Source organism: Zootoca vivipara, chromosome 8, assembly GCF_963506605.1.
Source record: "Zootoca vivipara chromosome 8, rZooViv1.1, whole genome shotgun sequence".
NCBI lineage: Eukaryota > Metazoa > Chordata > Lepidosauria > Squamata > Lacertidae > Zootoca > Zootoca vivipara.
The window spans coordinates 7,338,688-7,365,319 of NC_083283.1; the positions used below are offsets into that span (position 1 = coordinate 7,338,688).

The window sequence follows — 26,632 nt, forward strand, 5'->3', positions numbered from 1 at the left end:
GCCGAGTCCCGTCGGGTCGGGGGTCGGCTTGGCGCGCGCTGTGGTTCTTGCCGGGTCCCGCTCAGCCGGGGCTCCACGTGGCGCACGCTGCTGGGTGTTTTGGAGGGGCAGCAGCATCCGGTTCCGGGCACTGACAGGCATCTTCCTCTTCCATGGCGCCATCCAGACCTGTTCCCACCACTACAGCTTATTTTGGGGGTATGTCTTATATTTTGTCAACACATGAAAATCCTGCCATGGCTTATTTTATAGGTATGTCTTATTTTATGAGAAACAGGGTAGGAGCAAAATTATTGAAGCAAACCTCATGGAGGGCCAATTCCCTTCATCCATAGAATCATAGAATCATAGAGTTGGAAGAGACCACAAGGGCCATCCAGTCCACCCCCTGCCAAGCAGGACACACCATCAAAGCATTCTTGACATATGCCTGTCAAGCCTCTGCTTAAAGACCTCCAAAGAAGGAGACTCCACCACACTCCTTGGTAGCAAATTCCACTGCCGAACAGCTCTTACTGTCAGGAAGTTCTTCCTAATGTTTAGGTGGAATCTTCTTTCTTGAATCCATTGCTCCGTGCCCACTTCTCTGGAGCAGCAGAAAACAACCTTTCCCCCTCCTCTATATGACATCCTTTTATATATTTGAACATGGCTATCATATCACCCCTTAACCTTCTCTTCTCCAGGCTAAACATACCCAGCTCCCTAAGCCGTTCCTCATAAGGCATCGTTTCCAGGCCTTTGACCATTTTGGTTGCCCTCTTCTGGACACTATTTCATCCATCACAGAAAGGCTTTCTGTAAATCACAACTGAGTCATGTTGGCAAAGGAATGTTGGAACGCCTCTCTCGGAGAGTCATCCATCATCACTCTCGGCTGTCAGTCTGGCATTTCTTGTCAGCACTAAATGTACTTTTGAAGTGTTTACTCTGCTTGCGTGCAAGGGGGAAAAAATAGCCCAGGCTTGCACAATTGCCAGCATTCTGGTCAGAACAACAGGTAAACTTGGGTGAATTCCAACAATCCCCTTAAGCAGATTTCAAACAGCAATTGGGCTTTTAATGAGAAATATAACTGAGCTCTAGATCTCACCAATATTGCTGAATTCTTAGGTTGAGAACAGAATCCCCTATATTCCCCAAAACTAACTGAGTCTTCTGCTCTGAGCTTCTAACCCGTTTGAGAGTTATTTATTGTTATTTATTAAATTTATATACTGCCCTCCATCCAAAGATCACAGGGTGGCCCACAACATAAAAACACAAACTGAGAAGACAAAATATACAATCAAACAAAAACGAACCAATACCCCCTCCCCCCTTCCACAAACACATTTAAAAGGACGTAGACTATTTAATCAGTTCAAGGCCTGGTTATAGAGAACGTTTTTGCCTGGCGCCAAAAGATTGGTAATGAACGCACTAGCTGAGCCTCCTCAAGGAGAGCATTCCACTGACAAGGAGCCCCTGCAGAAAAGACCTTTCCTCACATTGCTGCCTTCTGGGCCTCTCGTGGAAAGAGCACAGGAAGAAGGGCATCAAATGATGGTCTCAGGGTCCAGGTCAGTTCATACAGTTCAACACCATAAGAACTTAATGAGAGCGCTACTGGATCAGGCCAAATTCTCATTTAGTCCAGCATCTTGTTCTCAGAGGGACCAACCAGATTTATTAAATTCCTACCCAGCCCTTCTTCCCAAAGGAGCCCAGAGGCCAACGAGACCTGAGCGCGATGGCACTCTCCTCATTTGGGATTTCCCAGCGGCTGGCATTCAGAGGCATCTTGCTGCCTCTTCCCATCCCTCTGCATCTGCCACCCGAGGCAGCCACCTCTGTTTGCCTATTATTAGGGCTGGCCCTGAAGATATTTGGGAACACAGGAAAGCTTTGTTTGGAGAAAACAAAAGGAGCCTGTCTTCCTGCTCACCCCATCCCCTGCGACCAAGGCATTCATGTCTGGCTCTTGTCCGTTCCCTGGTGACAATGCCCTTTCTTCTTTGTTTTACATCCCTGCTGAGCTGGAATTGAATCTTTCCTATTATGTTTCCATTCAGTCTCTGAATATATTGTATTTAATTTTATATATATATAAAAACAACAAATCCGCCTCTTCTCTCTTTGTCCAGCATCCCAAAGGGGAAGCAAAGGGCAGGTTACTGTAAAAATGCCAACGCAGGAGCAAATAAAAGGCAAATCTCGCTACTGCGTTGTGCCAAGAAGGGCACCAGCTCCTGAGGTGAGCATGAAAGGCACTTTCAAGAAAGCCTGTTCATGTGGTTGTAGGAGAACTGTGGGGTATAAAAGGGTTCGGGCTTTCATTTTTCTTCCTCTTCTCCCCTGATGCCTGGGAGTGCATGCTCCTAAAAGCAAACTACCATTTGATCTCGAAGCTAAAAATAACCACGTACAGTATATGAGACGATCCAATCTGTGGTTTACCCACATCCAATTTTTAGAAGCTTAGCCTCCTATTTTAAAGCTTATTTGGACCAGGCAGGGGCTTAGAGGTTAAGCTGGTGGATTGTGCACTTTATTCCCCAAAGCATTTTCCAGAAGGCACAGGCTGATGCTGCAGGATGGAGCCCTGTGCTAGGCGCCTAAGGCCCAGAGCAGCTTCTGAAGCACACACTACCGATCATTGCTGTAGTAAAAATGGGTATTTGGCCAAAGATTGTGCCACAAATTTAAGATGTTGCAAAGAAAATAAAATCCAGTGTGTTGAGAGTCGCAAGATTCCATTCATTTATTCAAAGAGTACCAAACTCTGGCTTGGATTTGCCAGGGCCAGTGGCATTCTCTAGTCATTAGGGCAAATGGTGTCCTTAGTCTGCCACCAGCCAGTTCTCACCTTCCTGCCTCCTTGCTTCTACCAGTCCAGGGGATCACTGCCTGACAGCTTCTTCCTCCACTTCAATCCCAAGAGTTGCCTTTTTAGAACTCAGCAGGAGAGAGGAGGGGCAAAACTAGAATTAGCTTGGCTGCCATTGACTCTGGCGCCACCTACTGTTGGCCTCCCACCCTACCAATCTCAATGGGCAACAGCCCAACATTGACCAGGGCAAACAAGAGGGAGGGCTTAGGAGTTTGAATGGGACCTCATCACATTTAAACACGTAGGATTCATGCGACACAGTCTCAGATTACTTTGGAAAAAAAACACTGGACAGGAGGGAATCCATGGGGAGGTGGGGACTTTCAGTCTCGGCAACTGAGCCATTGGGCAAGACGTGTCAGGGATGAACTGCTATGCTCACCAGGCCTGACACACTACCAAGTCTGTGCAAATCGTATTCTTGCTAATAAAGGGTTAAGCTCCTAGTTGCACAGTGTAGTTTACTGATGGCGCTCACCCTGACATTTAACTAAAAATTACACTTGTTGTTCTGCCCATATTTATCTCTGCTAGCCCCCATCAGTGGCACGGGGCCCTCAAAAGGTTGCCCAGAATAGAATGTGGCCCTCAGTCCAAATAATAAATAAAAATAATTTCCCACACCTATTTTCAATTAACACCATCTGATCACCATATGCACTTGTCTGTATTTTTTAAAATTGTATTTTGTTTGTTTTTGGGAATTATGTGGCATTTTATGGTTGCTTTTAATCGTCGTTAGTTGACTTGAGTAACACCTATGCATTACAAGGAAGGAGGTATGCATTGTGATACAAATGAATGCACACAAAAAAATTATGTATGTATCCTCAGCTCCAAACGTGGTACCCCATCACCCTGACACTTGGCCCCTCTTTGAGCAAGCTGCTCTCCTGCTTGCTTGGGAATCACAGATCTGCACTGGAGTAATATGTCACTGGCAAGTGGCAACGCTTGCTGTCACAGTAGTAGAGTAGCAATCTGTCCGGGTGATGACACACTGTGATCACAACTGTGTTTCTCAAGGCGTCCCGCTGGATGATAAATTCTTCTGTGTCAAAGCAAAGTGCTGCTTTTGCTTTTCTCTTTCTGATGCCAGACTATTTAACACTGGGAGCCACAGATATGACAGCATCTCAGAGTGTCCTAGCTCTTCATTCAGTAAATACTATGTGGGCCAGCTGCTTAGATGTCTGCCAGCTGCTTGGCTTCCATTGGGCCTATTGGCTGTCTGATCTTAATGTGGAACAGATCTCTGGGTGCGAGATCCCCAAAGATGACTATGAGGTTGCTGAGCTCCTAAAGTGCTCGAGGAACTTGGCATATAGTCTTTATTTTATCGTTTCAGAAACCCTGTAAGATAGGATGAGAACATTCTTTAGAACTATATACCTATTGTGTGGAAGTTAACAGCGGGACAATGAAAATGGATTCCACACGCTCTAATGGTAGCCGAGAGACTCATATTGATGAACTGGAAGAATCAAGATAAGAGCCCCTTTAATAAGAGGATTGACAGGGCTGCTGGATGCAAAACTGTACCTTTAAACATTGGGCATAAAAGGGAATGTTGGCACTGTGGCTTCTAACCAACCAGAATGGAATGCCTTCTGATACATCAAAGGTAGCCAATGTGGTTCCTGTGTCAGGTATGCTGGAGTGCATTTTCCATCATACTCCACCACTGGCCCTATGGGCTGGACCTGATGGGAGTCCAGCAATATAAGTCACCCCCGTTCTCCACAGTCATCAAAAGCATGAGAGAACTTTGCTGTTTGCATCTTTTCAGTAACATGAATCCCTTGTTTGTACTGGAGAAATCTGTTAGGGCCGTGAATAAACCCAGTGATACTGGTATTGATATTCTGTGTGTACACCTCTACCATATAAAGCGAAGACTTCTGACCTCCTGGAATGGAAAAAAAAAAGATTGGAAATCATTGGGAGCGGAATAGTTGTGCCATCCTCACTGACCTTTAAATTCCTGGATGAAACACGTATAGTTGACTTGACAATGTGAGCAGACGATGTAGTCTATTCTATTTCACAGAAATGTTCTCTTTCATATTATTACGGTCTTAGCCTTGCTGCTTAGAAGCAGCAGCAGCTGTATTACCAAGAAGTATGATGGCTGTGTAAAACCACTCCAGAGAAATGTTTGTTAATCCTATTCAAACTCTTCCCTTGGATCAAAATATAAAAATTCCTTCAGTAGCACCTTAAAGACCAACTAAGTTTATATTTTGGTATGAGCTTTCGTGTGCATGCACACTTCTTCAGATACACTAGAAACAGAAGTGTCAGACCCTATATATATACAGAGGGTGGTGGGGGTGGGTGGGAATGGGTGATGGGCTGATGGGAGTGGTAAACCTGTAGATGGCTGTTAATGGCTGCTGATGGCTGCAATTAGTCCTGGGCTGAGGTGCTAAAGAAAGCTTGATCATGCATAATGAGATAAGAATCCGATGTCTCTATTCATCCCAGGTGCTTCCATGGTTTTAAGCTTGGTAATGATTTCCAATTCAGCAACTTCTCTTTCCAGTCTGTTCCTGAAATTTCTCTGTAATAAAACAGCTGCTTTGAGATCTTGTATAGAATGTCCTGGGAGATTGAAGTGTTCTCCTACTGGTTTTTCAGTCTTATGGTTCCTGATGTCAGATTTATGTCCATTTATCCTTTGGCGTAGGGTTTGGCCTGTTTGTCCAATATAGAGAGCTGAAGGGCACTGTTGGCATTTGATGGCATACACAATGTTAGAAGATGAGCAATTAAATAGTCCTGAGATGGTATGTTGGATGTTGTTGGGGCCAGTAATGATGTTGTCCGGGTGTATGTGGCAGCAAAGTTGGCATCTGGGTTCATTGCAGGCTCTGGTACCAGTGTCCATGTTAAGTCTGGTGGTTGTATTATTGTGGGTGAGGAGTTGTTTAAGATTGGGTGGCCGTCTGTAGGCAATGAAAGGTCTTCCTCCCAGAGCTTGAGAAAGGGAACTGTCATTGTCCAGGAGAGGCTGTAGATCTCTGATGATGCGTTGTACTCTGATGATGCGTTGTCCTTCCCTTGGATATTAGGGAAGGATCCCAACTCAGTAGGAGAACACTTGCTTTGCATGCAGAAGTTCCAGGTTCAAAGCCCAGCATCTCTAGGTAGGGCTGGGGAGGTTCCCTGCTGGGAGAGCCACGGCCAGCCAGTGTAGATGACATTGCACTAGATGGGCCAGTGTTCTTACTCCTTGGGCTTGCCGATCAGAAGGTCGGCAGTTCAAATCCCTGCGACGGGTTGAGCTCTCATGGCTCTGTCCCAGCTCCTGCCAAGCTAGCAGTTTGAAAGGACACCAGTGCAAGTAGATAAATAGGTACCACTCCTGCAGGAAGGTAAACAGTGTTTCCGTGTGCTCTGGTTTCCATCACGATGTTCTTTTGTTCCAGAAGTGGTTTAGTCAATGCTGGCCACATGACCTGGAAAGCTCTCTGTGGACAAACATCGGCTCCCTTGGCCTGAAGGCGAGATGAGTGCCGTAACCCCATTGTCACCTTTGACTGGACTTAACCATCCAGGGGTCCTTTACCTTTACCTTTTACCTATGTTCATTCCCTACGAGCTGTGCTTTGCATCGTCACTTTATGCCAGGCATGTCAAACCTGCGGCCCTCCAGATGTTTTGGACTACAATTCCCATCTTCCCAAACCACTGGTCCTGCTAGCTAGGGATCATGGGAGTTGTAGGCCAAAACATCTGGAGGGCCGCAGGTTTGACATGCCGCTTTATGCTTTTCGACAACTGGTCCAGAGGCACCTCTTTCCCCTGGCCGTTGGTTGAGTGGACATTATCTGTTCACCTGGATTTCCATGCATGCACAGCTATCCTGTGCTGCTGTTCTGCGATTCTGGAAAGGTTTCTTGTGGTTTTGTTTTATGGTTTTAATTCTACGGTGTACTTACTTTGCAACCCACCCTGAAACCATTTGGTGATGAGTGGGCCATATTAAAACAAGTACAATGTACAACAATAAACAAATAAAGCATTATAGATTTTAGCTATTGTTCTGTTTTATGGTTTTCACCTTTGTTGTAAAATTTGGATATTGGGCAGTATAGCAGTATGTACAGGTGAAACTCGGAAAATTAGAATATCATCAAAAAGTGCATTTATTTCAGTAATGCAACTTATTATTTTTATTTTTAAGAAGTGCTTTCTTTTGGAAATCCCACAATAATAAAACAAATAGTTACAATAATACAAAAATAAACATCACTATTACATTTCATTAATTACATTCCATTTATAATTGACCCGCCTAACGACAAATAATTACAATTACAACAAATAAAGGCTTGACATATCTTGCTTTGCATGTCATGCATCTATCTCATATATTGGTTTCACCTTTCAAGTTGCATTATTGAAATGAATGCACTTTTCGACAGTATTCTAATTTTCCGAGTTTCACCTGTAAATACATAAATAAGAAAGCAAAATATTTGCTTTTTCGAAGGAAGGCTGCAGCTCTGTCTAATCGTTTTCTTTTTTCCCTCCAAAAAAACTCTCTCTCTCTAGGTATTACTTGGTGCACGCAAGTCTGAAAGTCCCACCCAGGATCCCACATCGATTGCTGGCGACCATCGTTGAACAAACAGGTGAGAAAATAAAGGAGAGAGAAATGGCTTCAAATGAGGTGAGTTCAACCTGGCTTGAGGGTTGGAGCCAGAAACTGAGGAGGGTTCCCTGAAAGAGCCACATTGCAATGGACAAAGCTGAAGTTGAGTCTAGAATAGTTCTGCAAAACCTGAAAGTGTATAGAGTCTACACAGCTGGGACAGTAATGACTTTTAAAGAACTAAATGGTTCAGGACAAGCTCACACTTATAGAAACCTGTCTGAATCTTGAGATCAGAATCAAAGGCTGTGCCTATCAGCTACCGTCAAGACCTATTAGATCACATTTTCACCGTACATTTAAAACACTATTATTTGTTTAGTCGTTTAGTCGTGTCCGACTCTTCGTGACCCCATGGACCACAGCACGCCAGCCAGACACTCCTGTTCTCCACTGCCTCCCGCAGTCTGGTCAAACCCATGTTCATAGCTTCAAAAACACTGTCCAACCATCTCATCCTCTGTCGTCCCCTTCTCCTTGTGCCCTCAATCTTTCCCAACATCAGGGTCTTTTCTAGGGAGTCTTCTCCTCTCATGAGGTGGCCAAAGTATTGGAGCCTCAGCTTCAGGATCTGTCCTTCCAGTGAGCACTCAGGGCTGATTTCCTTCAGAATTGATAGGTTTGATCTTCTTGCACTATTATACCTCCTTTAAATAGTCTTGGCTTTCCCCAAAGAATCCCGAGAACTGCAGTTTGTTAAGGGTGCTAAGAGCTGATAGGAGACCCCATTCCCCTCACAGAGCTACAATTCCCAGAGTGGTTTAACAACCCACCCTCCCAGGGAACCCTTTGTTTTTTTAAAAAAACAAATAAACAGTTCAACAACATTTCTAATTTAGCAGTCAGTCATTCCACCTATGATTCCCCTCCCCCCTCCCTCCCTCCCTCCATGGTTCCCTCAAAATTTCAATTTATGCTGCATATCATAGTTACTCTGCACCTTCACCTTACCTCACAGGAAAAACAAAAAGTTCACCCCACTACTGTTCTTACTCAAATCCTATTTGCGTTTTAACATTTTTGCACTGAGTTTTAGGTATTCTGAAAATATTTTCCAATCTTCTTTAAAACCAGTCTCTTCCTGATCTCTTAAACTTGCCATTTCTACTTATTCTATCAATTTCAGCTGCCATTCTTGTTTGTTGGGGACCACTTCAATGACATTTACTTCCAAAAAGTGAAATTATTGTGGCAGTCTGATGCATACCGTCAGGGAAATTTGTCTGGATTGCTCCCACCCACAAAAGTAAAATACCATGGGAATGACAAAATCAGTTTTGTTTGATTCCGTTTCGCTGCTGTTTTAAATATGACTTACTGAAGGAGCACAATTTTTCTTCATTCTGCGAAAGATGTGTTTGATGAGCCCTTTGATGCTGTCCCAACAAGTTTGTGCTGCTCATTGTTCAGTGGAGCACGAAAGAATCAAGACTCGGGATTGTATCAAATTGCTGTCATTAGTTGCAGTAACGCTCGAGGAAGCAATTCCTGCCTCCATCAACTGGAAGCGAATTTACTGCCTTTTGAAGTACAAGACAGAGGACAAACCTTTTTTTATTTTCCATTGAATGCCGTATGATTATTATTTTTAATGCTGTAATGAACCTGCCTGAATAATATCCAGGATTTTACAGGTTAATGTTTTAAAAGGCACAAATACCAATGTTAGGGAGGCTTACGTGAATCTGGCAGGTCCCATTTCGAAAATGGATTGCTGTAGTTCTGCTGGCGCCAACAGTTATCCCAAACAGACCTTCTATCTGATTTGGGCTCTCCAATTCGCTTTCTGTCAAGAAAAGAATAATTAGCTGCTGGGTGTACAAACTCTTTAATGCAACCTTAGCTAGGGGCTTAAGAATGAGGAAATGTATCTACAGGCACATCCCTTTGGGAAGCAAATGATAGCATATCCACCTGAGTGTAGAATTTCATTCATTTTGATTCAGATTGGTTTGGATGAAGAATTCAAAGATGATCTCTTCAGACTCGATGGATGAGCATTAGAATGGTACATGTTGTTTAATGTGATTCCTGCCTTAAAGCACACACAAACATAACTTTCCACACTGTTTGCCCATATGTGTTTTTTGCTTGTTTGTTTGTTTGTTTGTTTTGAGATTCAGCAACTCTTTATTTGGCCAAGGCACTTCCGAGCAGGGGCATAGGAAGAGGGGGACGATGGGAGCATGCCGCCCACTGCAGCGCAATCCTGGTACGGTGCCATCGTGGCTGCTCCCAGCCTACGCTGGGCGCCCTGACCCCACAGATGGCGGTCCCCGTCCCCAGAATGCGCGCCATGCCCCCAGAACGTGCACCATGCCCATGCGGGCGGCGCGCTCCGCTCCCGGGATGCGCACCAGCCCCGCCCTGCCTGCTCTCTGCCCCCAGTGCCGGAGCATGAAGCTCTGCCACTGCTTCCGTAGGCAGAGACACAAAAGGCACAAGGGTGGCATTGACACACAGACATTCAGTGTGGAGGTGGGCTGGTAACAAGAGGCTCCAGCATGGCACTTAGGGGCACACACCATGCAGGTCAATGCTTGGCAAAGAACGTGCCCCCAGCAGTCTCAAACAATCCCGTGTTTACTTTCAGTGCTCAGAAACACAAAGTGGCTGGGTAGAAACTAAGTTGCTCTTCAAAGGCCACTCAGTCCCAACTCCCTTCATTTCACAGGTTGATATCCCATAGCTAGCTTCCCCTTTCTGTTAGCCCAGCCCTATATTCCCATTCAGCCTGCAGGAGCTGTTTCTTTCTTCCATGTCATTGCCCCAGTTCAGGGGCGGAGCAAGTGGGGGCGGGGGGCGGTCCGCCCCGAGCGACGCCCTGGGGGGGAATGACAGATACTTGGGCTCCGTGGCCCACCCTTCGCCTCCGCCCACAAATGAGCAGTCCGTTCGGGGTGCCGCTGGCGTGTGGCAGCTCCACAGTGTTCCGCACGTGCTCGGCAGCCCTTACGAGGTGCCGCTTTCATGCTGCACAAGAGTGGCACCCCGTAAGGGCCGCCAAGCGTGTGCGGAACACCATGGAGCCGCCGCGTGCCAGTGGCACCCCGGACTGCACAAGTACCGGATCTAGCGCATGCGCAGTCAGCACAGGGTCACAGTGACGTCACCATGACCCCGTGCTGACTGTGCATGCGCTGGATCCCACACTACATAAAGACGCATGCCATGTTACGTAACACACATGTGTCGTTACGTAGCGATGCCGCGCCCCCGTGTGCATGACAATTTGCTACCCTGGGTGTCGTGGCATCTCCCTTTGCCCCTGCCCCAATTTAGCATGTGAATGTATTGGCTTAAACTATGAAGTTCACTCCCACAACTGGCAGTGACAGCCAGCACCTTGAGTGGATTTAAAAGATAAGTTCACGGGGAATAAGACTATCAGTGGTTACTAACCTCATTAGCTATGTTCTCCCTCCACTATCGAACCACCAACCTTCTGATGGGCAAGCCTATCAGGTGAATACTAGCTGCTAGATACCACAGGAGGGGAGAATGCTACTGAGCTCAGCTCGTGCTTGTAGGCTTCCTGTGGGCATCTGGTTGGCCACTGTGAGAACAGGATCCTGGACTAGATGGGCCACTGACCTGATCCAGTTGGGCTAGTCTTATGTTCTTATGCCATCCCAGTGGTGTTGAATGCCCTCTGGGAGCTTCTGGGGAAGCACTGGTGCTTCATAGAATTGTAGAGCTCCAAGGGTCATCTAGTTCAGTGGTCCTCAACCTTGGGCCTCCAGATGTTTTTGGCCTACAACTCCCATAATCCCTAGCTAGCAGGACCAGTGGTCAGGGATGATGGGAACTGTAGTCTCAAAACATCTGGAGGCCCACTGTAGTCTCAAAACATCTGGAGGCCCAAGGTTGAGGACCACTGATCTAGTTCAACCCCCTGCAATGCAGGAATTGCAACTAAAGCATCCATGACAAATGGCCACCCAACCTCTGTTTAAAAGCCTCCAAGGAAGGAGAGTCCACAACCTCCTGAGGGAGTCCATTCCACTGTTGAACAGCTCTTACTGTCAGAAAGTTCTTCCTGGTGTTTAGTCAGAATCTCCTTTCTTGAAGCCGTTGGTTCAAAGCTTACCCTCTAGAACAGGAGAAAGCAAGCTTACTCGCTCTTCAATGTGACAGCCCTTGAGATATTTGAAGAGGGTTATCATATCTCCTGTCAGACTCCTTTGCCCAGGCTAAACAAACCCAGCTCCTTCAACCATTCCTCATAAGGCTTGGTTTCCAGACCCTTGATCATCTTGGTTGTCCTCCACTGCACACGTTCCAGCTTGTCAGCATCCTTCTTAAATTGTGGTGCCCAGAATTGGACACAGTATTCCTGGTGTGATCTGACCAAGTCAGAATAGAGTGTTACTATTAGTCCCCTTGATCTGGACGGTATACTTCTGTAAATGCAGCCTAGAAGAGCATAACCTTTTTTCTTCTTTTTTCTTTTTCTTTGCTGCTGCATGATACTGTAGATTCATGTTAATCTTGTGGTCCACCAAGACCCCAATATCCTTTTCACATGTGCTGCTAAACAGCTGGAACTTGAAGAACACAGACATACCCTTAGTTCACAGGAAGGGAGAATTCCAATTATACACGACAGCCTCCTCCTCCTCCTCCTCCTCCTCCTCCTCCTCCTCCTCCTCCTCCTCCTCCTCCTCCTCCTCCTCCTCCTCCTCCTCCTCCTCCTCCTCCTCCTCCTTCTTCTTCTTCTTCTTCTTCTTCTTCTTCTTCTTCTTCTTCCCACTTTAGTTTAGAGGAGTAGCCTCCATAGCTTGCTATTCTGGTGCCGGATAGAGTTGCAGATTGGGCTTCCCTGCCATTTATATCTGACTGCATCCCATTCCTGGAACCTTGAAAAATGAACTTGGGTTTATGAAAATAACAGTGATAAGTGGCTACATTTATATTACTGACTTCCGTGTGAGGAAAATAATAGGGATATCTTACTTTCCCATCGCCCGTAATTGAATAGTGTTAGAGAGGCAGTTAGCTATTGCTCTTTCCAATGGGCTAATTGGAAATGTCAAAAGGCGAAGCTGAGTTGAAGGATTGATTATAGAGCCGTGGAACTTTTCGGCAGGAGTTATACTTTGAGAAGAAAGGGATGAAGATGATCACCATGACAGGAAGCAGCAGATCATGCCTTAACATGCCAATCTCAAAGCTCAGACAAAATAAAAAAAAATTCCTCCAGTAGCACCTTAAAGGCCAACTAAGTTTTTATTTTGGTATGAGCTTTTGTGTGCATGCACACTTCTTCAGATACACTGAAAGCTCAGAGTAAGTTTAGAGTAAAATACAGCCCAGGAAACTGAGTGAAGTCCATCGGCATAAATATTAGGAGCCAACTCCTAGGGGCAGAAGTCCCTTCGCCTCCCCCAATAAAATATTGGAGTGGGCCGGGGGTCCCCAAAGCTGATGGGCATTGCCATTCAAATGGTGTGTGTGCTGCATCTTGTGATACACGGCTGGCCTTACCGCCCCCCCCCCCAATATTATATTCAAGTTGGCACCCTGGCATGACCAGAGGCAAAAAAGGGTGTTGCAGTAGAAGTGACTTTTACCTCTGTATAGTAGGCCATGTCCCAGCCCTGCAACAACCGGAGGTTACTGCAGACATTGCCCTCCACCCACCATTCAGGCAAACAAGCAAGAGGTATTCCAAGGCACTTAGGCAGGGTGCAGAACAGGGTTAGTGGGGGCGTGGCCTTGGGAAAGAGGGCGTGGTCTGGGAAGGAGGTGTAGGGGAAGTCCTATGGGCCATATAAGTCAGCCTGGAGGGTCATATTTGGCCTGGGGTTCTCCACCCCTGGTGCACATGGTAGCTCACTGTGGGGGGATGGATGAATAAACCTCCTGGATTTTATGACTGCAGAAACCCTCAGCAGCTATCTGGCAATGCACACCGCACTGATATGCATTCCGTTCCATAGGTCAATTCACACAGGTACTGTTACAAGTGACACTTCCTCAACCTCCATGGTTGTTGGTTTCTTTGGGGTTGTGTGTTGAGCCCCTTTGGGTGACTAGGTTCCACTTCATTTCCCAGCCCTGGTAACTGCAGAAGACAATAGAGTGGGGAATAACTGCTTGCTTCAAGCTCTCCCATGTTGTCGTCGTTGTTAGAAGTTTGTGTGCCTAGGTAAGGTAACTGTGGAATTGCTTTCTTTAAATTAGTAGCATCCCGTGAGTAAATGCCCGTTGGGAGGAATGGATGGTTTCAATTCATGCAGGCCCTGGTAGCGTGGAATGTTTGTTTTTAGTTCAAACAGATCAGACTTTGTTAAAGGTCAGGAACTGACAGGGCTCATGAATTACAAGACAAGCTATGATCCTTCGTTATATGGTCCATTTGCTACATCCTCGCAGAGCTTCAAAGAACCAGACCAGTGTGACTTAGGCCATATTCACATCACACAGTTAAAGAACTATGATACCCCTCTAAACAATCATGGCTTCCCCCCAAAGAATTCTGGGAGCTATAGCTTTTTTTATGGGTGCTGAGAGTTGTTAGGAGTGTATCAGAGCTGGCATGGTGAGGCTGCAAGCTTCCCCAGAGGGCTGGGGTGTGTGTGTGTCTGTCAAGCAGTGAGTAACAGCGGGAACTGAAAATGAATGATGTCCTATGCCTGCCAAAGCTATGAATGAAATCCTCAACACAAATCTTCCTGGAGTCAGAGGTGGATTTAGGGGAGTGCGACTCCAAGAAGCTACGAGCTATATGCCGTGCAGGGCCACCCAAGACGCACAGGTCATAGCCGAGAGTTTAGACTAAATGTGATCCACCTGGAGAAGGAACTGGCAAACCACTCTGGTACTTTGCCAAGAAAACCCCATAGATATAAGAAAGGAGAAGCTTTGAGAAGAAAGTGAGAGTTTCCAAGCATGCTGTGGTTCATAGGGTCACAGAGAGTCGAACACAACTAAAACGACTAAACAACAACAACGGTCGATTTGATTGCACTGACTGCAGAGCCTCTATGGTATGGTTGCCATATTTCTAGAAGTAAAAATTCAGGACAGTTGTTTAGCTTGATATATATATATATATATATATATATATAACAAAGCTGTTAAAGCAATCAGCCACAAAATCCTGGACATTTTCTGAAATCCCTCCCCCGCCACTATTTTTGCTATTTTTCCCAGTTAAATTCTGTATGGCGACCCTAAACTATGTTGTAGAATGGAAGGCAGGTGGCGGGGGGTACCAAGTTTTGGTGTCACCACACAGGACCAAAAGCTCTGCCACTGCTGGAGTGGGTGATATTGTCAAGTTATCTGAATGCACACTCAATGTTTGTTTTTCTTCTTTGCAAGATATCAAACCCTGCTTTTGCCCAGATGTGCATAGCGAATCATGTACTTCGCTAGGCTATGATCCGAAATAATTATGTGCATTGATAGTGTGTGAGCATTAAGAGCCTTAGCGTAAACCTTTGGTGTTAACACTTGCCATTGGGCGAGTGTGTAGTCACGCTTTTAAGGTTGTCACAGGATGCAATGTGATGAAGCTCCCCATTTTGAGTGTGAAAAGGCCAGTGTGGTGTAATGGTTAAGAGTGGTAGACTCGTAATCTGGTGAACCGGGGTCACATCTTGTATTGGTGTATGTAGCTTCCTCACGAGTAAGCATCTCCAAATCCCATGCTTGGTTTTTACAGGGTTTTATTATATACGTACATGTACAAGACAGAAAAAAGCGTGACTGTGCTAATCCGATTCAGAATCCGGAAACACCTCCTTTCATGATTTCCACCAGCATAACCCCCGGGGCACCCTGAACCTCCTCCGTTGGTCTCTCCTCTTTCCCCCCCTCCTCTGTTGGGGTGAGGGTGCTGGTGTAGCACCCTCTCCACTAGAGCTGCTCAGTTGAAGGACCGGCGCTGTAGCTCCTGGAGCCTCCCACTCTTGAATGCTTTGGTCCGCCCTCTGCAACTCTTCCTCCGGTGCTCCCATCTCCACAACATCCCTAAGGGTTTGCGTCTCCTCCTGAACCCCAGTCCCACCTTCCGGAGGAAGCTGCCAGGTGCTAGGCTCTGGGGCTTTGGCAGCGTCCTAGAGCCCTCGCTCCGATCCACCAGGCTCTCCGCTGACCCCTGGTGGTCCCCTGACACGTCTCCGCTCCTCCACATGCAGCTGCTGGGTGACCTTGGGCTAGTCACACTTCTTTGAAGTCTCTCAGCCCCACTCACCTCACAGAGTGTTTGTTGTGGGAGAGGAAGGGAAAGGAGAATGTTAGCCGCTTTGAGACTCCTCTTCTTCTCCATCACATGGTTTAAGTGCCACACAGGCAGATTTTACAAGCTAGCTTTCTGAGTAAGCATTTTCATGAATGTTAAAGACTGGCTGCATTTACATTCTCAATCCCATGGGGAAGAGTCACCAGGGCTACACTGAAATGTAATTAGAAGTAACTGAAAAAGAACATTGGCGCTCTCTCTCTCTCTCTCTCTCTCTCTCTCTCTCTCTCTCTCTCTCTCTCTCTCTGTGTGTGTGTGTGTGTACAGTAGCATATGTTATTACCTGTTCCTGCTATAAAGAGGAGCTTAGGTGGGAAAGTTGTCATTTCATCACTTGCCTTTAATTAGGTTTTATTTAAGGAAAGCATATTGGCCCGAAAAATGCAAAAGACGTACAGAAGCTAGGTAAACATCACCATCTGCTTGTGACCTCTGATCTCCCTCAGCAACACACACACACACATAGAATCATAGAATCGTAGAGTTGGAAGAGACCACAAGGGCCATCCAGTCCAACCCCCTGCCGAGCAGGAAATACCATCAAAACATTCTTGACATATGCCTGTCAAGCCTCTGCTTAAAGACCTCCAAAGAAGGAGACTCCACCACACTCCTTGGTAGCAAATTCCACTTCCGAACAGCTCTTACTGTCAGGAAGTTATTCCTAATGTTTAGGTGGAATCTTTTTCTTGCAGTTTGAATCCATTGCTCTGTGTCCGCTTCTCTGGAGCAGCAGAAAACAACCATTCACCCTCCTCTATATGACATCCTTTTATATATTTGAACATGGCTATCATATCACCCCTTAACCTTCTCTTCTCCAGGCTGAACATACCCAGCTCCCTAAGCCGTTCCTCATAAGGCATCGTTTCCAGGCCTTACACACACACACACACACACCACTTTGCAGGCAGTTACTGGTGACATTGCAATGTGAGCTCAAGCTTGCAGCTCAGAAGCAGATCGCTTTCTTTGTATGCATAACAGGCCGTGGCAGAGTCCTAGCATGACTAGGTAAGGGCTTTTACCCAGGGCTGAGCTGAACATTGAGCATTCTTTTTGTGCATCCTTCAGTATGTGCAAATCTGACCCTTCTCGCACTACCCTGGAAGCAAACAATGGAGGAACAGTTCAATTGCCCTCCTGTAGTGCTGAGCTTAAGATTTAGATGTTAGAACTTCTGGGTATCCTCTCCCCCCCCCCAAAGGCTGTCAGGAGATAACAGGGCCTTCTTGGTAGTGACATCCTCCCTGTGGAACCCCTTTCCTTCAGATGTCAGGAGATAAAGAAATACACAACTTTTAGAAGACATCTGAAGGCAGCCCTGTATAGGGAAGTTTTTAATGTTTGATGTTTTATTATGTTTTTATATGTGTTGGAGGTCGCCCATAGTGGCTGGGGAAACCTAGCCAGATGGGCAGGGTATAAATAAGATGATGATTGTGATGATGAAGATGATGATCTTAGGGAAGAGCCACTGCTTGTTCTCCTCCAAAAAGGACTTGTAATCACAGTTGCTACCCAGATGCCTGTGGGAAACCCACAAACAGGACCGAAGCACAGGAACACTCTCCTTTTTTGTGGTTTCCAACAACTCATATTTGAAAGCAGTAGAGAACCCGCCCAAGTGGCGCTGACACCAAAACCCCACACATACACTAAAGCAAAATAATGCAATTTTTACCACCCCACCCCCTTTCCAAAACTTTATCTGTAGGCAACACCAGTGTTCTTTTTTTCCAGGGGAACGCAGGGGTACGCATACCCCTAAACATTTTGTGGATCTATGTTTGGCCTCATTGAGGGGGCAGTATTTCAATATGAGTAGGAAAATGAGAGTACCCCTAAACATTTTTTTTAAAAGAACAAAAACATACTGGGCAACACTAATGCCTCACATCGAATGTAACTGATCTATAGAAAAGACTCTGTGACCTGGAAAAGAGACAATGCATGTACGTTTGCAACCAAAGAAAATCTGTAATAATTTTTTTTAAACAAACAAACAAACATTACAGTCATACCTCGGGTTGCGTCCGCTGTGGGTTGCGTTCTTTCAGGATACAAATGCGGCAGACTTCTGGGTTCCGCCACGCGTGCATGCGCAGAAGCATTCTGTGTACTTTGTGCACGTGCAGAAGCACACTATTGCGCTTTCGCGCATGCACTCTATCACCGCTCAGGTTGCGGACTTTTCAGGGTGAGAACGGCACCCCGGAACGGATTGGGTCTGCAACCTGAGATACCACTGTCCTGCGCTTGACTGTGGAGGCAGAGAATAGCCAGCATGGCTTGTAGCTTTTGAACTTCTGCAATCATCTTTTAAAACCAATGTAATAAAATGCAACAGCTTTTTATTATTATTTAATAGTAAGTGGAGGTTTACAAAAGCCCAACCTTTTGGGGGCATGTGTGTCAAATTCTGGGGTGGTATTCCATGGAAATGCCTAACTGCATCATTTCTGATCCCACCGGGTCACATCTGTGCAAAAGCCACTGCCAGCACCCTCTCTCTCTTCAAGTAACATTTTGTACAGCAGGATTAGAAACAGAAAAGCACACACCTGCTGAAAGTGAAGGCAACACTCACAGGGGCCCCATTGCAATGCTAGCCACGTCTATCAATCTGAGCATTGCTTTCTTCCTGCGTTCTCAGGCAGGAGGTTTTTAATTAAGAGAAAGCTCTGCAGAGTCTAGTATCTCAATCTGCTTGCATACGACTGGCATTGTCTTGTGGTTGTTTTTGGGGCGGGGGATGGAGGTTCAGGGAGGCCCCCATGTTTTCAAATTACCATTGCTGCTGTGAAAAAAGGGAACAACCAGGGGCAGAAGTGTGTGTGTGTGTGTTTGCTGTTTTTCTTCCGTTACTGCGTTTTTGCACCAGTGGTAAATGGCTTGCCACTTCCTTCATTCAAAGACCATCCGAAGCTTGGGAGGGAAGGGGGGGGTGTTGCTGCTGCTTATGGGTGCAGCAAAAGCAAGTTGGGGGGGAGGGTTGTAAAGAGAGAGAGAACCCCACTCTTCCAGCTTGGTTTCTGGAAAGATGGGTTGTGCTGAGATTTCAGAGGGTTGCTGTTAGGATTCCTGTTTCTTGAATTGAAACAATGCGACACCAGTGAAGGTTCAGGAGGAATCTGGAAGAGTCTAGTGCAGGGTCCCCAAACTAAGGCCCGGGGCCCGGATGCGGCCCAATCGCCTTGCTAATCCAGCCCGTGGACGGTCCAGGAATCATCATGTTTTTACATCAGTAGAATGTGTCCTTTTATTTAAAATGCATCTCTGGGTTATTTGTGGGGCATAGGAATTCGTTCATATATTTTTTTCAAAATATAGTCCGCCCCCCCCACAAGGTCTGAGGGACAGTGGACCAGCCCCCTGCTGAAAAAGTTTGCTGACCCCTGATCTAGTGGATGGGGGTCCGAGCAGGCCCAGGAGCAGTGCCAAAGCAGGTTTCAATTGACCTGGGGGCCTAGCCTAGCTGTTATGTACTGAGCTTGGATCTTAGAACAATAGGCAAGTAGGATCCTAGAATGCAACAACCTGATTGGCCTGCAGTCAGGCCCCAGGAGGAAGTTAATCAGCCTATTAGGCCAGTAGGATCCTAGAACGCAACAATTGATAGGCTTTCAGGAGCAGCCCAATCAGGCTCCAGGAGGGAAGCAGAATCAGCCAATCGGATGGGACCCGTTGTGTAAATAATGTATATAAAACCTGAGGGGTTTTTTTGGGGGGGGGAGGGGACTCACTCACTGTTTTACAAACTGCAATAAAGAAATCACTACACTACTCCGAGTATATTTCACTAGCCCTAGGCATGTTTTGTTGTTACCTTAATAAACCATACTTAGACTGTTACCTCACCAGGAAGCTAGCCTGGCTATTCCAGGAATTTGAAATCTTGCTTGGATTTTAACACTTGTTGGATCCAGAAATTAGAAGGATCCAGAAATTAGAAGCCTTCCTCCCCACCAAAAAAACTCAGCAGTATTTACTCATTGATGAGATCAAGGAACATTCCATGGGGAAGTTGTGTTCAAGCCTCGAGAAATCTATCCACTTTCCCACTTAGGTTGCAGCAGGAGGACGAAGGCTCTTAAAACTTGCATGCAAATTTGTTTGTTTTTTACATCTGATCAGCTCAGGTTTAGCAAAGTTTGTCTAAATTAACTAGCACTGTACACACCTATAATGGTTTTTTTTTTTAAGTAAAAATAGAGAAACATAATCTTGAACCATTACAATGCTATGCTGCCTTAGAAGAGGTGGTCCTTCCTGGAACAGAGAAGATGAGATGTCTGTTCTAAAATAGCAGTCTATTATTTTTATTACAGGATGGGGTATTATTATTATTATTATTTTGCAGGGCGGGGAGATTATTTCTAATTGTTTTAACTAAACAAAGAATGCTGCCCAGATTTATCAGGGGTAGAGTTTTAATCCATCAAAAGTTTTAAAATTAATTAAGCTGATTTATCAACGCAAAGTTGCAGGCCTAGAATTAATGTAGCAATTAACTTACATGCAGAGAGCTCTGCAAGGTATTCGGTCTGACCTCTGTGGAAGTCCAGGCTTGAGAATTAATTCTGCAATTAATTAATTGGCAACAAGCATCACTTTGATCTTGCAGCCCATGCTTTTGGAAGGTTCATTGGAATTAGCATGCAGAGAAAGCATCCCACGCAATGCCAGTCTTCTCACCCAGCAAGCTGGGGTCAAGGTCAGCTTCCTTCAATGACGTATATTGCTTTAAAAGCCTTGATGAAAGGGACCGGCAGAGAAGTAAATGCACCATAGCAGGGATCCCTCCCATTAAACAGGGCTGGAAGCATCTCTCTGACAACTGTATGCTAGCTCTGTTCTGGTTTGCAATCGTCTCTTCCTACACTGATTTAAAGCATAGTAGAGAGCCTTTGTCATAAAGGTCTACCAGAAGCTTTAACTAAGAAAAAAGGTTTTGTGGCAGTAAAAAGAGCAACAGAGTTATGGCGACATATTTTGTGGGCTACAGTCCACTTCATCAAGTGCACTGGGGGCAGATGATGCACTTTAGTCCATGAGCACATACACCTTCGTAAGAATCCTGTTGGATCAGGTCAAAGGCCCATCTAGTTCAGCCTCTTCTCACAGTGACCAACCAAAGCCCGTAGGAAGCTGTACACAGCACTTGACTGCAACAAGCTCCTCCCCTCCTGTGCTTTCTAGCAGCTGGTATTCAGAGACAGCAGAGGAAGAACATAGACTTCATGACCTGTAGCCATTGATGTCCTTGTCTGCCATGCATTTAAGTAACCTTATTCCGAAGCCATCCAAGTTGGTGGCTGTCTTCTGAGTGCAAAGTGTCATAAACGTGTCCACCAACTATAAACGTGTTGGTCTTGAATGTGCCACAAGACTCTGTTATGCTGCAAAATAGTACCAAAGATATGAAAATGGTGAAAAAAGCTCATCTAGTCCTACAATATTTTGTCACACGAATGGTTAGAAAGGAGTGCTCCAATTCAGCTGTGTGTGCATGGCTGGCTCAGGGTGTGAGAAAGTCTGTGACTAAGTTCTCACAGTAAGTCCCGAACCTGAGTGGTTGCCTCATCCTTAAGGTCCTTTGGCCGGTTAACATGCTCTGGGGCTGGCTTTTTTCTCCCCGTTGTCTCTTAAGAGCAGCAAACCTCGTGAGAGAAAGCTTCTCAGCAACCAAACAATTTGTGAGAGAAGGGCCATACAGTCGTACCTCGGGTTACGACCATCTCGGTTTGCGAACAGTTCGGGTTACGAACTGTGCAAACCCGGAAGTGTTTTCGCCGCGCGCGATCGCGCGCGCATAAGCCGCGCGTGCGATCGCGCGATTTGCGCATGCGCAAAGCGCGAAAATCGCGAAAATCGCGCTTCGCCCATGCGCAAAATGGCGGCGCCCATCGCGCTCGGTTTGCGAACTATTCGGGTTACGAACTGCGATCTGGAACGGATCGCGTTCGTAACCCGAGGTATTACTGTAGTTCAAATGTCATAGCTTCAGTCTTCAACATCTCCAGGAAGAGGTGGGAAGATACCAAAGTCTGGGGCACTTTAGGCAAAAGAAAGTGGCGGTTGCCCCCCAGAGATTTAAGGGTGGGCAGGCATCAGAATGAGAGAGGTTTTCTTCCCCTCTCTAGCAGCTGTCCCAGAAAGCCACATGTTTCCACACTTGGGTTGTGGAAGCTTTGACTGTCCTGATGTTGCTGCATCCCATCAACCTCAGTTAACATGGCCAAAGGCTAGAGAAAATGAGATCTGTAGTCCAACAACTGCAGAAGAGGTTGCCTACACTTGATTCATACACATGGTCAAAGTACAGTGCCCCCCTTGAAGATTTACAGTGGTACCTTGGTTCTCAAACACCTTGGTTCTCAAATGCTTTGGTTCTCAAACTCAAAAAACCCAGAAGTGTTCCAGTTTTCGAACGTTTTTCAGAAGCCGAACATATGGTGCAGCTGTTGGCTATTTTTTCCAGGGCACCAGCACCAATCAGAAGCTGTGCCTTGGTTTTTGAACATTTCGGAAGTCAAATGGACTTCCGGAACTGATTAAGTTTGGCGCTTTTGTTTTTGCTATTTTGCTATTTATTTTGTGTTTATGTTTTTGAGGCTTTTTCAATTAATGTGTTTTTGTGGCTGTGTGGAACTGATTGATTGTGTGACTGCGGAAATTTTTATTTTTATTATCTACAATACTGTCTTATTTATTTTATAGTACAGTACATTGATTATTAGGGGCGCGGGTGGTGCTGTGGTCTAAACCACAGAGCTTCGGGCTTGCCGATCAGAAGGTGGGTGGTGGTGGGTGGTTCGAATCCCTGCAACGGGGTGTTGAACCTAGCAGTTCAAAAGTACATCAAAGTGCAAGTATATAAATAGGTACCGCTCTGGCGGGAAGGTAAACAGCGTTTCCGTCCGCTGCTCTGGTTAAGTCTCGGTCCAGTATACCTGAAGGAGCATCTCCACCTCCATCGTTCTGCCCGGACACTGAGGTCCAGCGCCGAGGGCCTTCTGGCAGTCCCCTCGCTGTGAGAAGCAAAGCTACAGGGAACCAGGCAGAGGGCCTTCTCAGTAGTCTTCCCACCAAATGTCAAAGAGAAAGACATCTACTATACTTTTAGAAGACATCTGATGACAGCTCTGTTTAGGGAAGCTTTTAATGTTGAACAGACCATTTTATTTTAATATTTGTTGGAAGCCGCCCAGAGTGGCTGGGGAAACCCAGCCAGATGGGCGGGGTAGAAATAAATTGTTGTTGTTGTTGTTGTTAGGAGGCAACGGGATGCAATGGGATCCTGGCTCACAGCCACCACTGCTGGCATCACTGCTGCTTAGGACAAGCTCATCCCCTTCCCTGAGCTCGGTGGTGGTTCTGGTGGGGGGAATAGGGGCATTCTGGGATCAAATCAGAAGCTGGGATAGCTTTCATAATTCCTAAACTGCCCCTGGAAAACAGAGACCCTTGGAGGACATGCATTATATTGGCCTGTATAAATAATGTCTCTAATATGCTACCAATTATGCACCACTGCGGATCCCGGCAAAGGTATATTTGGAAGAGAAAATTACATTAGGTTCTGTGTCTCTGAAGGGAGTTAGTGTATCAAATATACACAAATGCACATACACTATTTTTTTAAAAAAACAAATAATACAATCAAATTGCTTTTCTTTCTTTTTTTGTCCCGGTAGATTAAGAGAGGAATGAATTTGGCCAGTAATGCAGTTTTACCAATGACTCTAGAATGATGAGTTTTAAATGAAAATAAATCAGGCTGCATTGCCTGCCTTTCAAAGAGCTTATCTGCTTCATGCTTTTTATTGTCACTGCGGTAGAGCAGATAAATAAGTGTGTGTTTTTTGTTTCACTGTCCATGTTTCCATTATGATGTTTGGCTGAAGTGCTGGGGCTGAACGAGGCAGAGACTCAGTGTCTCGTGGAACATTCTCGAAGGAAAACATGTTTTAGTTTTCCAGACCTACCACAAACTGGAAGCCAAAGATAGATGAGAGGAAGCACTGGGGTGTTCCACTTTGGTGTTTAGAAGGGGGGGAATGGAGGTTCTGATGCCCCCACATATACTGTTTCCTGTACTTATATATATTTAAAAGTTTGTGGAACTTACACCAGGGGGGAAAGGCAGGGGGTACAAGTCAAAACCTATTTTAAAGTCTTGTTTTCACTCCACCATCTTGCTCCCAAAGAGGTTTCGGATCTGGCATAACTTTACTCCAGTTTATCTCAAGGTGGCATAAATTACACTGGCTCCCATAGTTCGGATTGCTCCCCCCCCCCAAGTGTTTGATGCATTGCAAATGCATAGAAGATTGGGGCCTGATGAATTCTGGATGCCCAGGGTGGAAATCTATCTCCTAGTTATTCTGTTTTCGGATTTTGTTTTGCAGGTGATTCAATTCTTTGTGCAGCCTCTGTCCATGAGAACACCGTCTACAGCAGAGTGTTTCAGATTTTGTACAGGAATGAAGAGATTGTCATCAATGAATCCATGAACTTCAGGGCCCACCTTCTTGTGGATGGTGAAAAGGTGAGTTGTGTTTCTCTCAATTTGGACTCTTGTTTCTCCCTCTTTTACACACACGCATATACACACAAAGAGTGAATTTGGTTCCACTGGTAAGGTATATTGCAGATATTAATATTGTAGAATTTGAAGCAACTGGGAGCATGAGAATAGCAACTGCACCCCCCCCCCCATGCTATGCCACTGCTGGGTCTCTTGACAACTTTTCTGTGACTCTCTGGGACCTCTCTCTCTCTATGCCAGGCATCCCGAAACTTCGGCCCTCCAGATGTTTTGGACTACAATTCCCATCATCCCTGACCACTGGTCCCGTTAGCTAGGGATCATGGGAGTTGTAGGCCAAAACATCTGGAGGGCCGCAGTTTGGGGATGCCTGCTCTATGCCGTTCTTCAAGTTGCTAGTCAGTTGGCTCTCTGGTACAGTCAAACCTTGGTTCCCAAATGCCTCTATTTTGGAATGTTTTGACTCCTGAACGCCGAAAACCCGGAAGTTTTTAAACATTTCCGGTTTTTTAACATTTTTCAGAAGCCAAACATCCGACGTGACTACCCCGCTTGAGTGCAGGAAGCTCCTGCAGCCAGTCGGAAGCTGCGCCTTGGCTGTTGAACATTTCGGAAGTCAAATGGGCTTCCGAAACAGATTGCGTTTGACACCTGAGGTTTGACTGTAGCTACTTGTGTTTCCTGAGTCTCACTTTAGCAGGAATGCTGGTAGATACTTGCTGATGGGAGCTGAGAATCCTATGCATCTGATGTAAATTCATGCTGGTTTAGCAGGGCCCCTTGATAGAGCTCTAACACTCACGCTGCATTTCAGCACATTCTCAGAACACACACACACACACACACAATTTGCTATGTGTTGTGAGGCCTTGCTTGTAATGACAGTTCTCTTTTTCAATAACCTCTACAGGTGGAAGAGGCACTAAGAGAAGCAGACTTTCAACTCAAGCTGGACTTGCATTTTACGGACAGTGAGCAACAGTGAGCACTTTTTGCTTTCCTAAGGCAAATCGTTCATTGTGGATTCTGATGCAAACTGGCCCAAATCAGGACTAACCCATGGATAGAAATGTAGCTGTTCTTTGAATTCCCTCCGAACGTTGCAGCTCTGTCATTAGATAAAAACAAACCAATTAACAAAAAAACATGCATACCATGGCCCTGGGTGGCCATGACATCCGCTCTGTGTGATCTGCCTTGTGGCTGCAGTCAGTGATTTCAGCTCAGCTGAGGCAACAGTTCCCCAGCAGTGATTTCAGCTTGTGGAATCTAGCCAGGGCTACATACCTAGCCTAGCATCCCACTTTCACCGCTAGTGAATCATAAGTGGGTTCCCATGAGGCAAGACACAGTGATAATAGCAAGAACCTTTATTGAACTAACAGACCTGGGCAACAGGGGCAAAACAACTGCATATATACATTTCTGAAGGCCTAGGCCACTCCTACTCCCAACATGATTGGCTATTTAAACTTCCAAGCTGCGAATCATGACTCAGTTCAAGGGCCAATGGCAGAGGCCCAAATCCTGAAATGTTCTGTGATTGGATATCATGTATCAAATCAGAACACAGGAACTCAGAATCCTTAGTCCAGACTCAAGCTCAGGCAAACACAGACCACTGAATACGTAACAAGAAGATATGTTTTAGAAAGTGTTTTGAGATACATTTAGTATTGGGGTCACCAACGTGGCCCCATGGGGTCTTCCTTGCAACTGACATGTCCTCTGAAATTAGGCTTGGAATAAGCAAATAGAATAAGTCAGAGTGTTGTGGCATTTCTGAGATGCGCGTGGCAGCTTCTATGGTTTGCAAATGTACCCTCCGCTCCAAAACCTTGGCAGCTGCAGATATCAATAGCCATTTCCTGCACCATTCATCTAAACCTCCCTCTTTTACAGAGCAAGCCTAAGCCTCTTCACTGAGAAGTTCCCTAGAATTCATCCCTAGTAAGTAGGGTTGCATCCCTAGACTTTCAAAAGTTAATCTTCCCTACAGAGGGTCTGCCTCCTTTAGTGCTGCTATGTCCATTGTCCAGATAGATTTTAGGACATGGAATCGCATGAGCAAAAACATTTCCGCATCCCTGGATTGAAGGTAGATTTCTTCCCCCTCCCCACTGGAAACTGTGGGTCCCAGCAGGCTAGATTTGAAAGTGGGTGGTATTCTACCCCATTCCTATTCCTGGGCTCCCCAGTTATTGATGTTCTTTCTGTTATTTCTTAATTATTGTGTTTTCTGGTTTAAAATGTATTCCATTTACACATTGCTCTTATATAGTATTTTATTGTGCT

General features: G+C 45.7%; 1 protein-coding gene across 2 annotated transcripts in view; it reads left to right on the top strand.

The window, feature by feature from the left end:
* The window catches only part of FAM135B (family with sequence similarity 135 member B), a 125,586-nt gene that overhangs the window by 26,789 nt on the left and 72,165 nt on the right, over positions 1-26,632 (top strand). Inside the window, exons 3-5 of one of the 2 annotated variants that reach the window (XM_035125308.2) lie at positions 7,433-7,512; positions 24,198-24,337; positions 25,248-25,318. In XM_035125308.2, the coding sequence (XP_034981199.2) occupies positions 7,433-7,512; positions 24,198-24,337; positions 25,248-25,318 (291 nt within the window). Of the gene's footprint in view, positions 1-7,432; positions 7,513-24,197; positions 24,338-25,247; positions 25,319-25,438; positions 26,288-26,632 lie in introns of those variants that run through there. The other variant, XM_060277592.1, reaches the window with a different exon arrangement.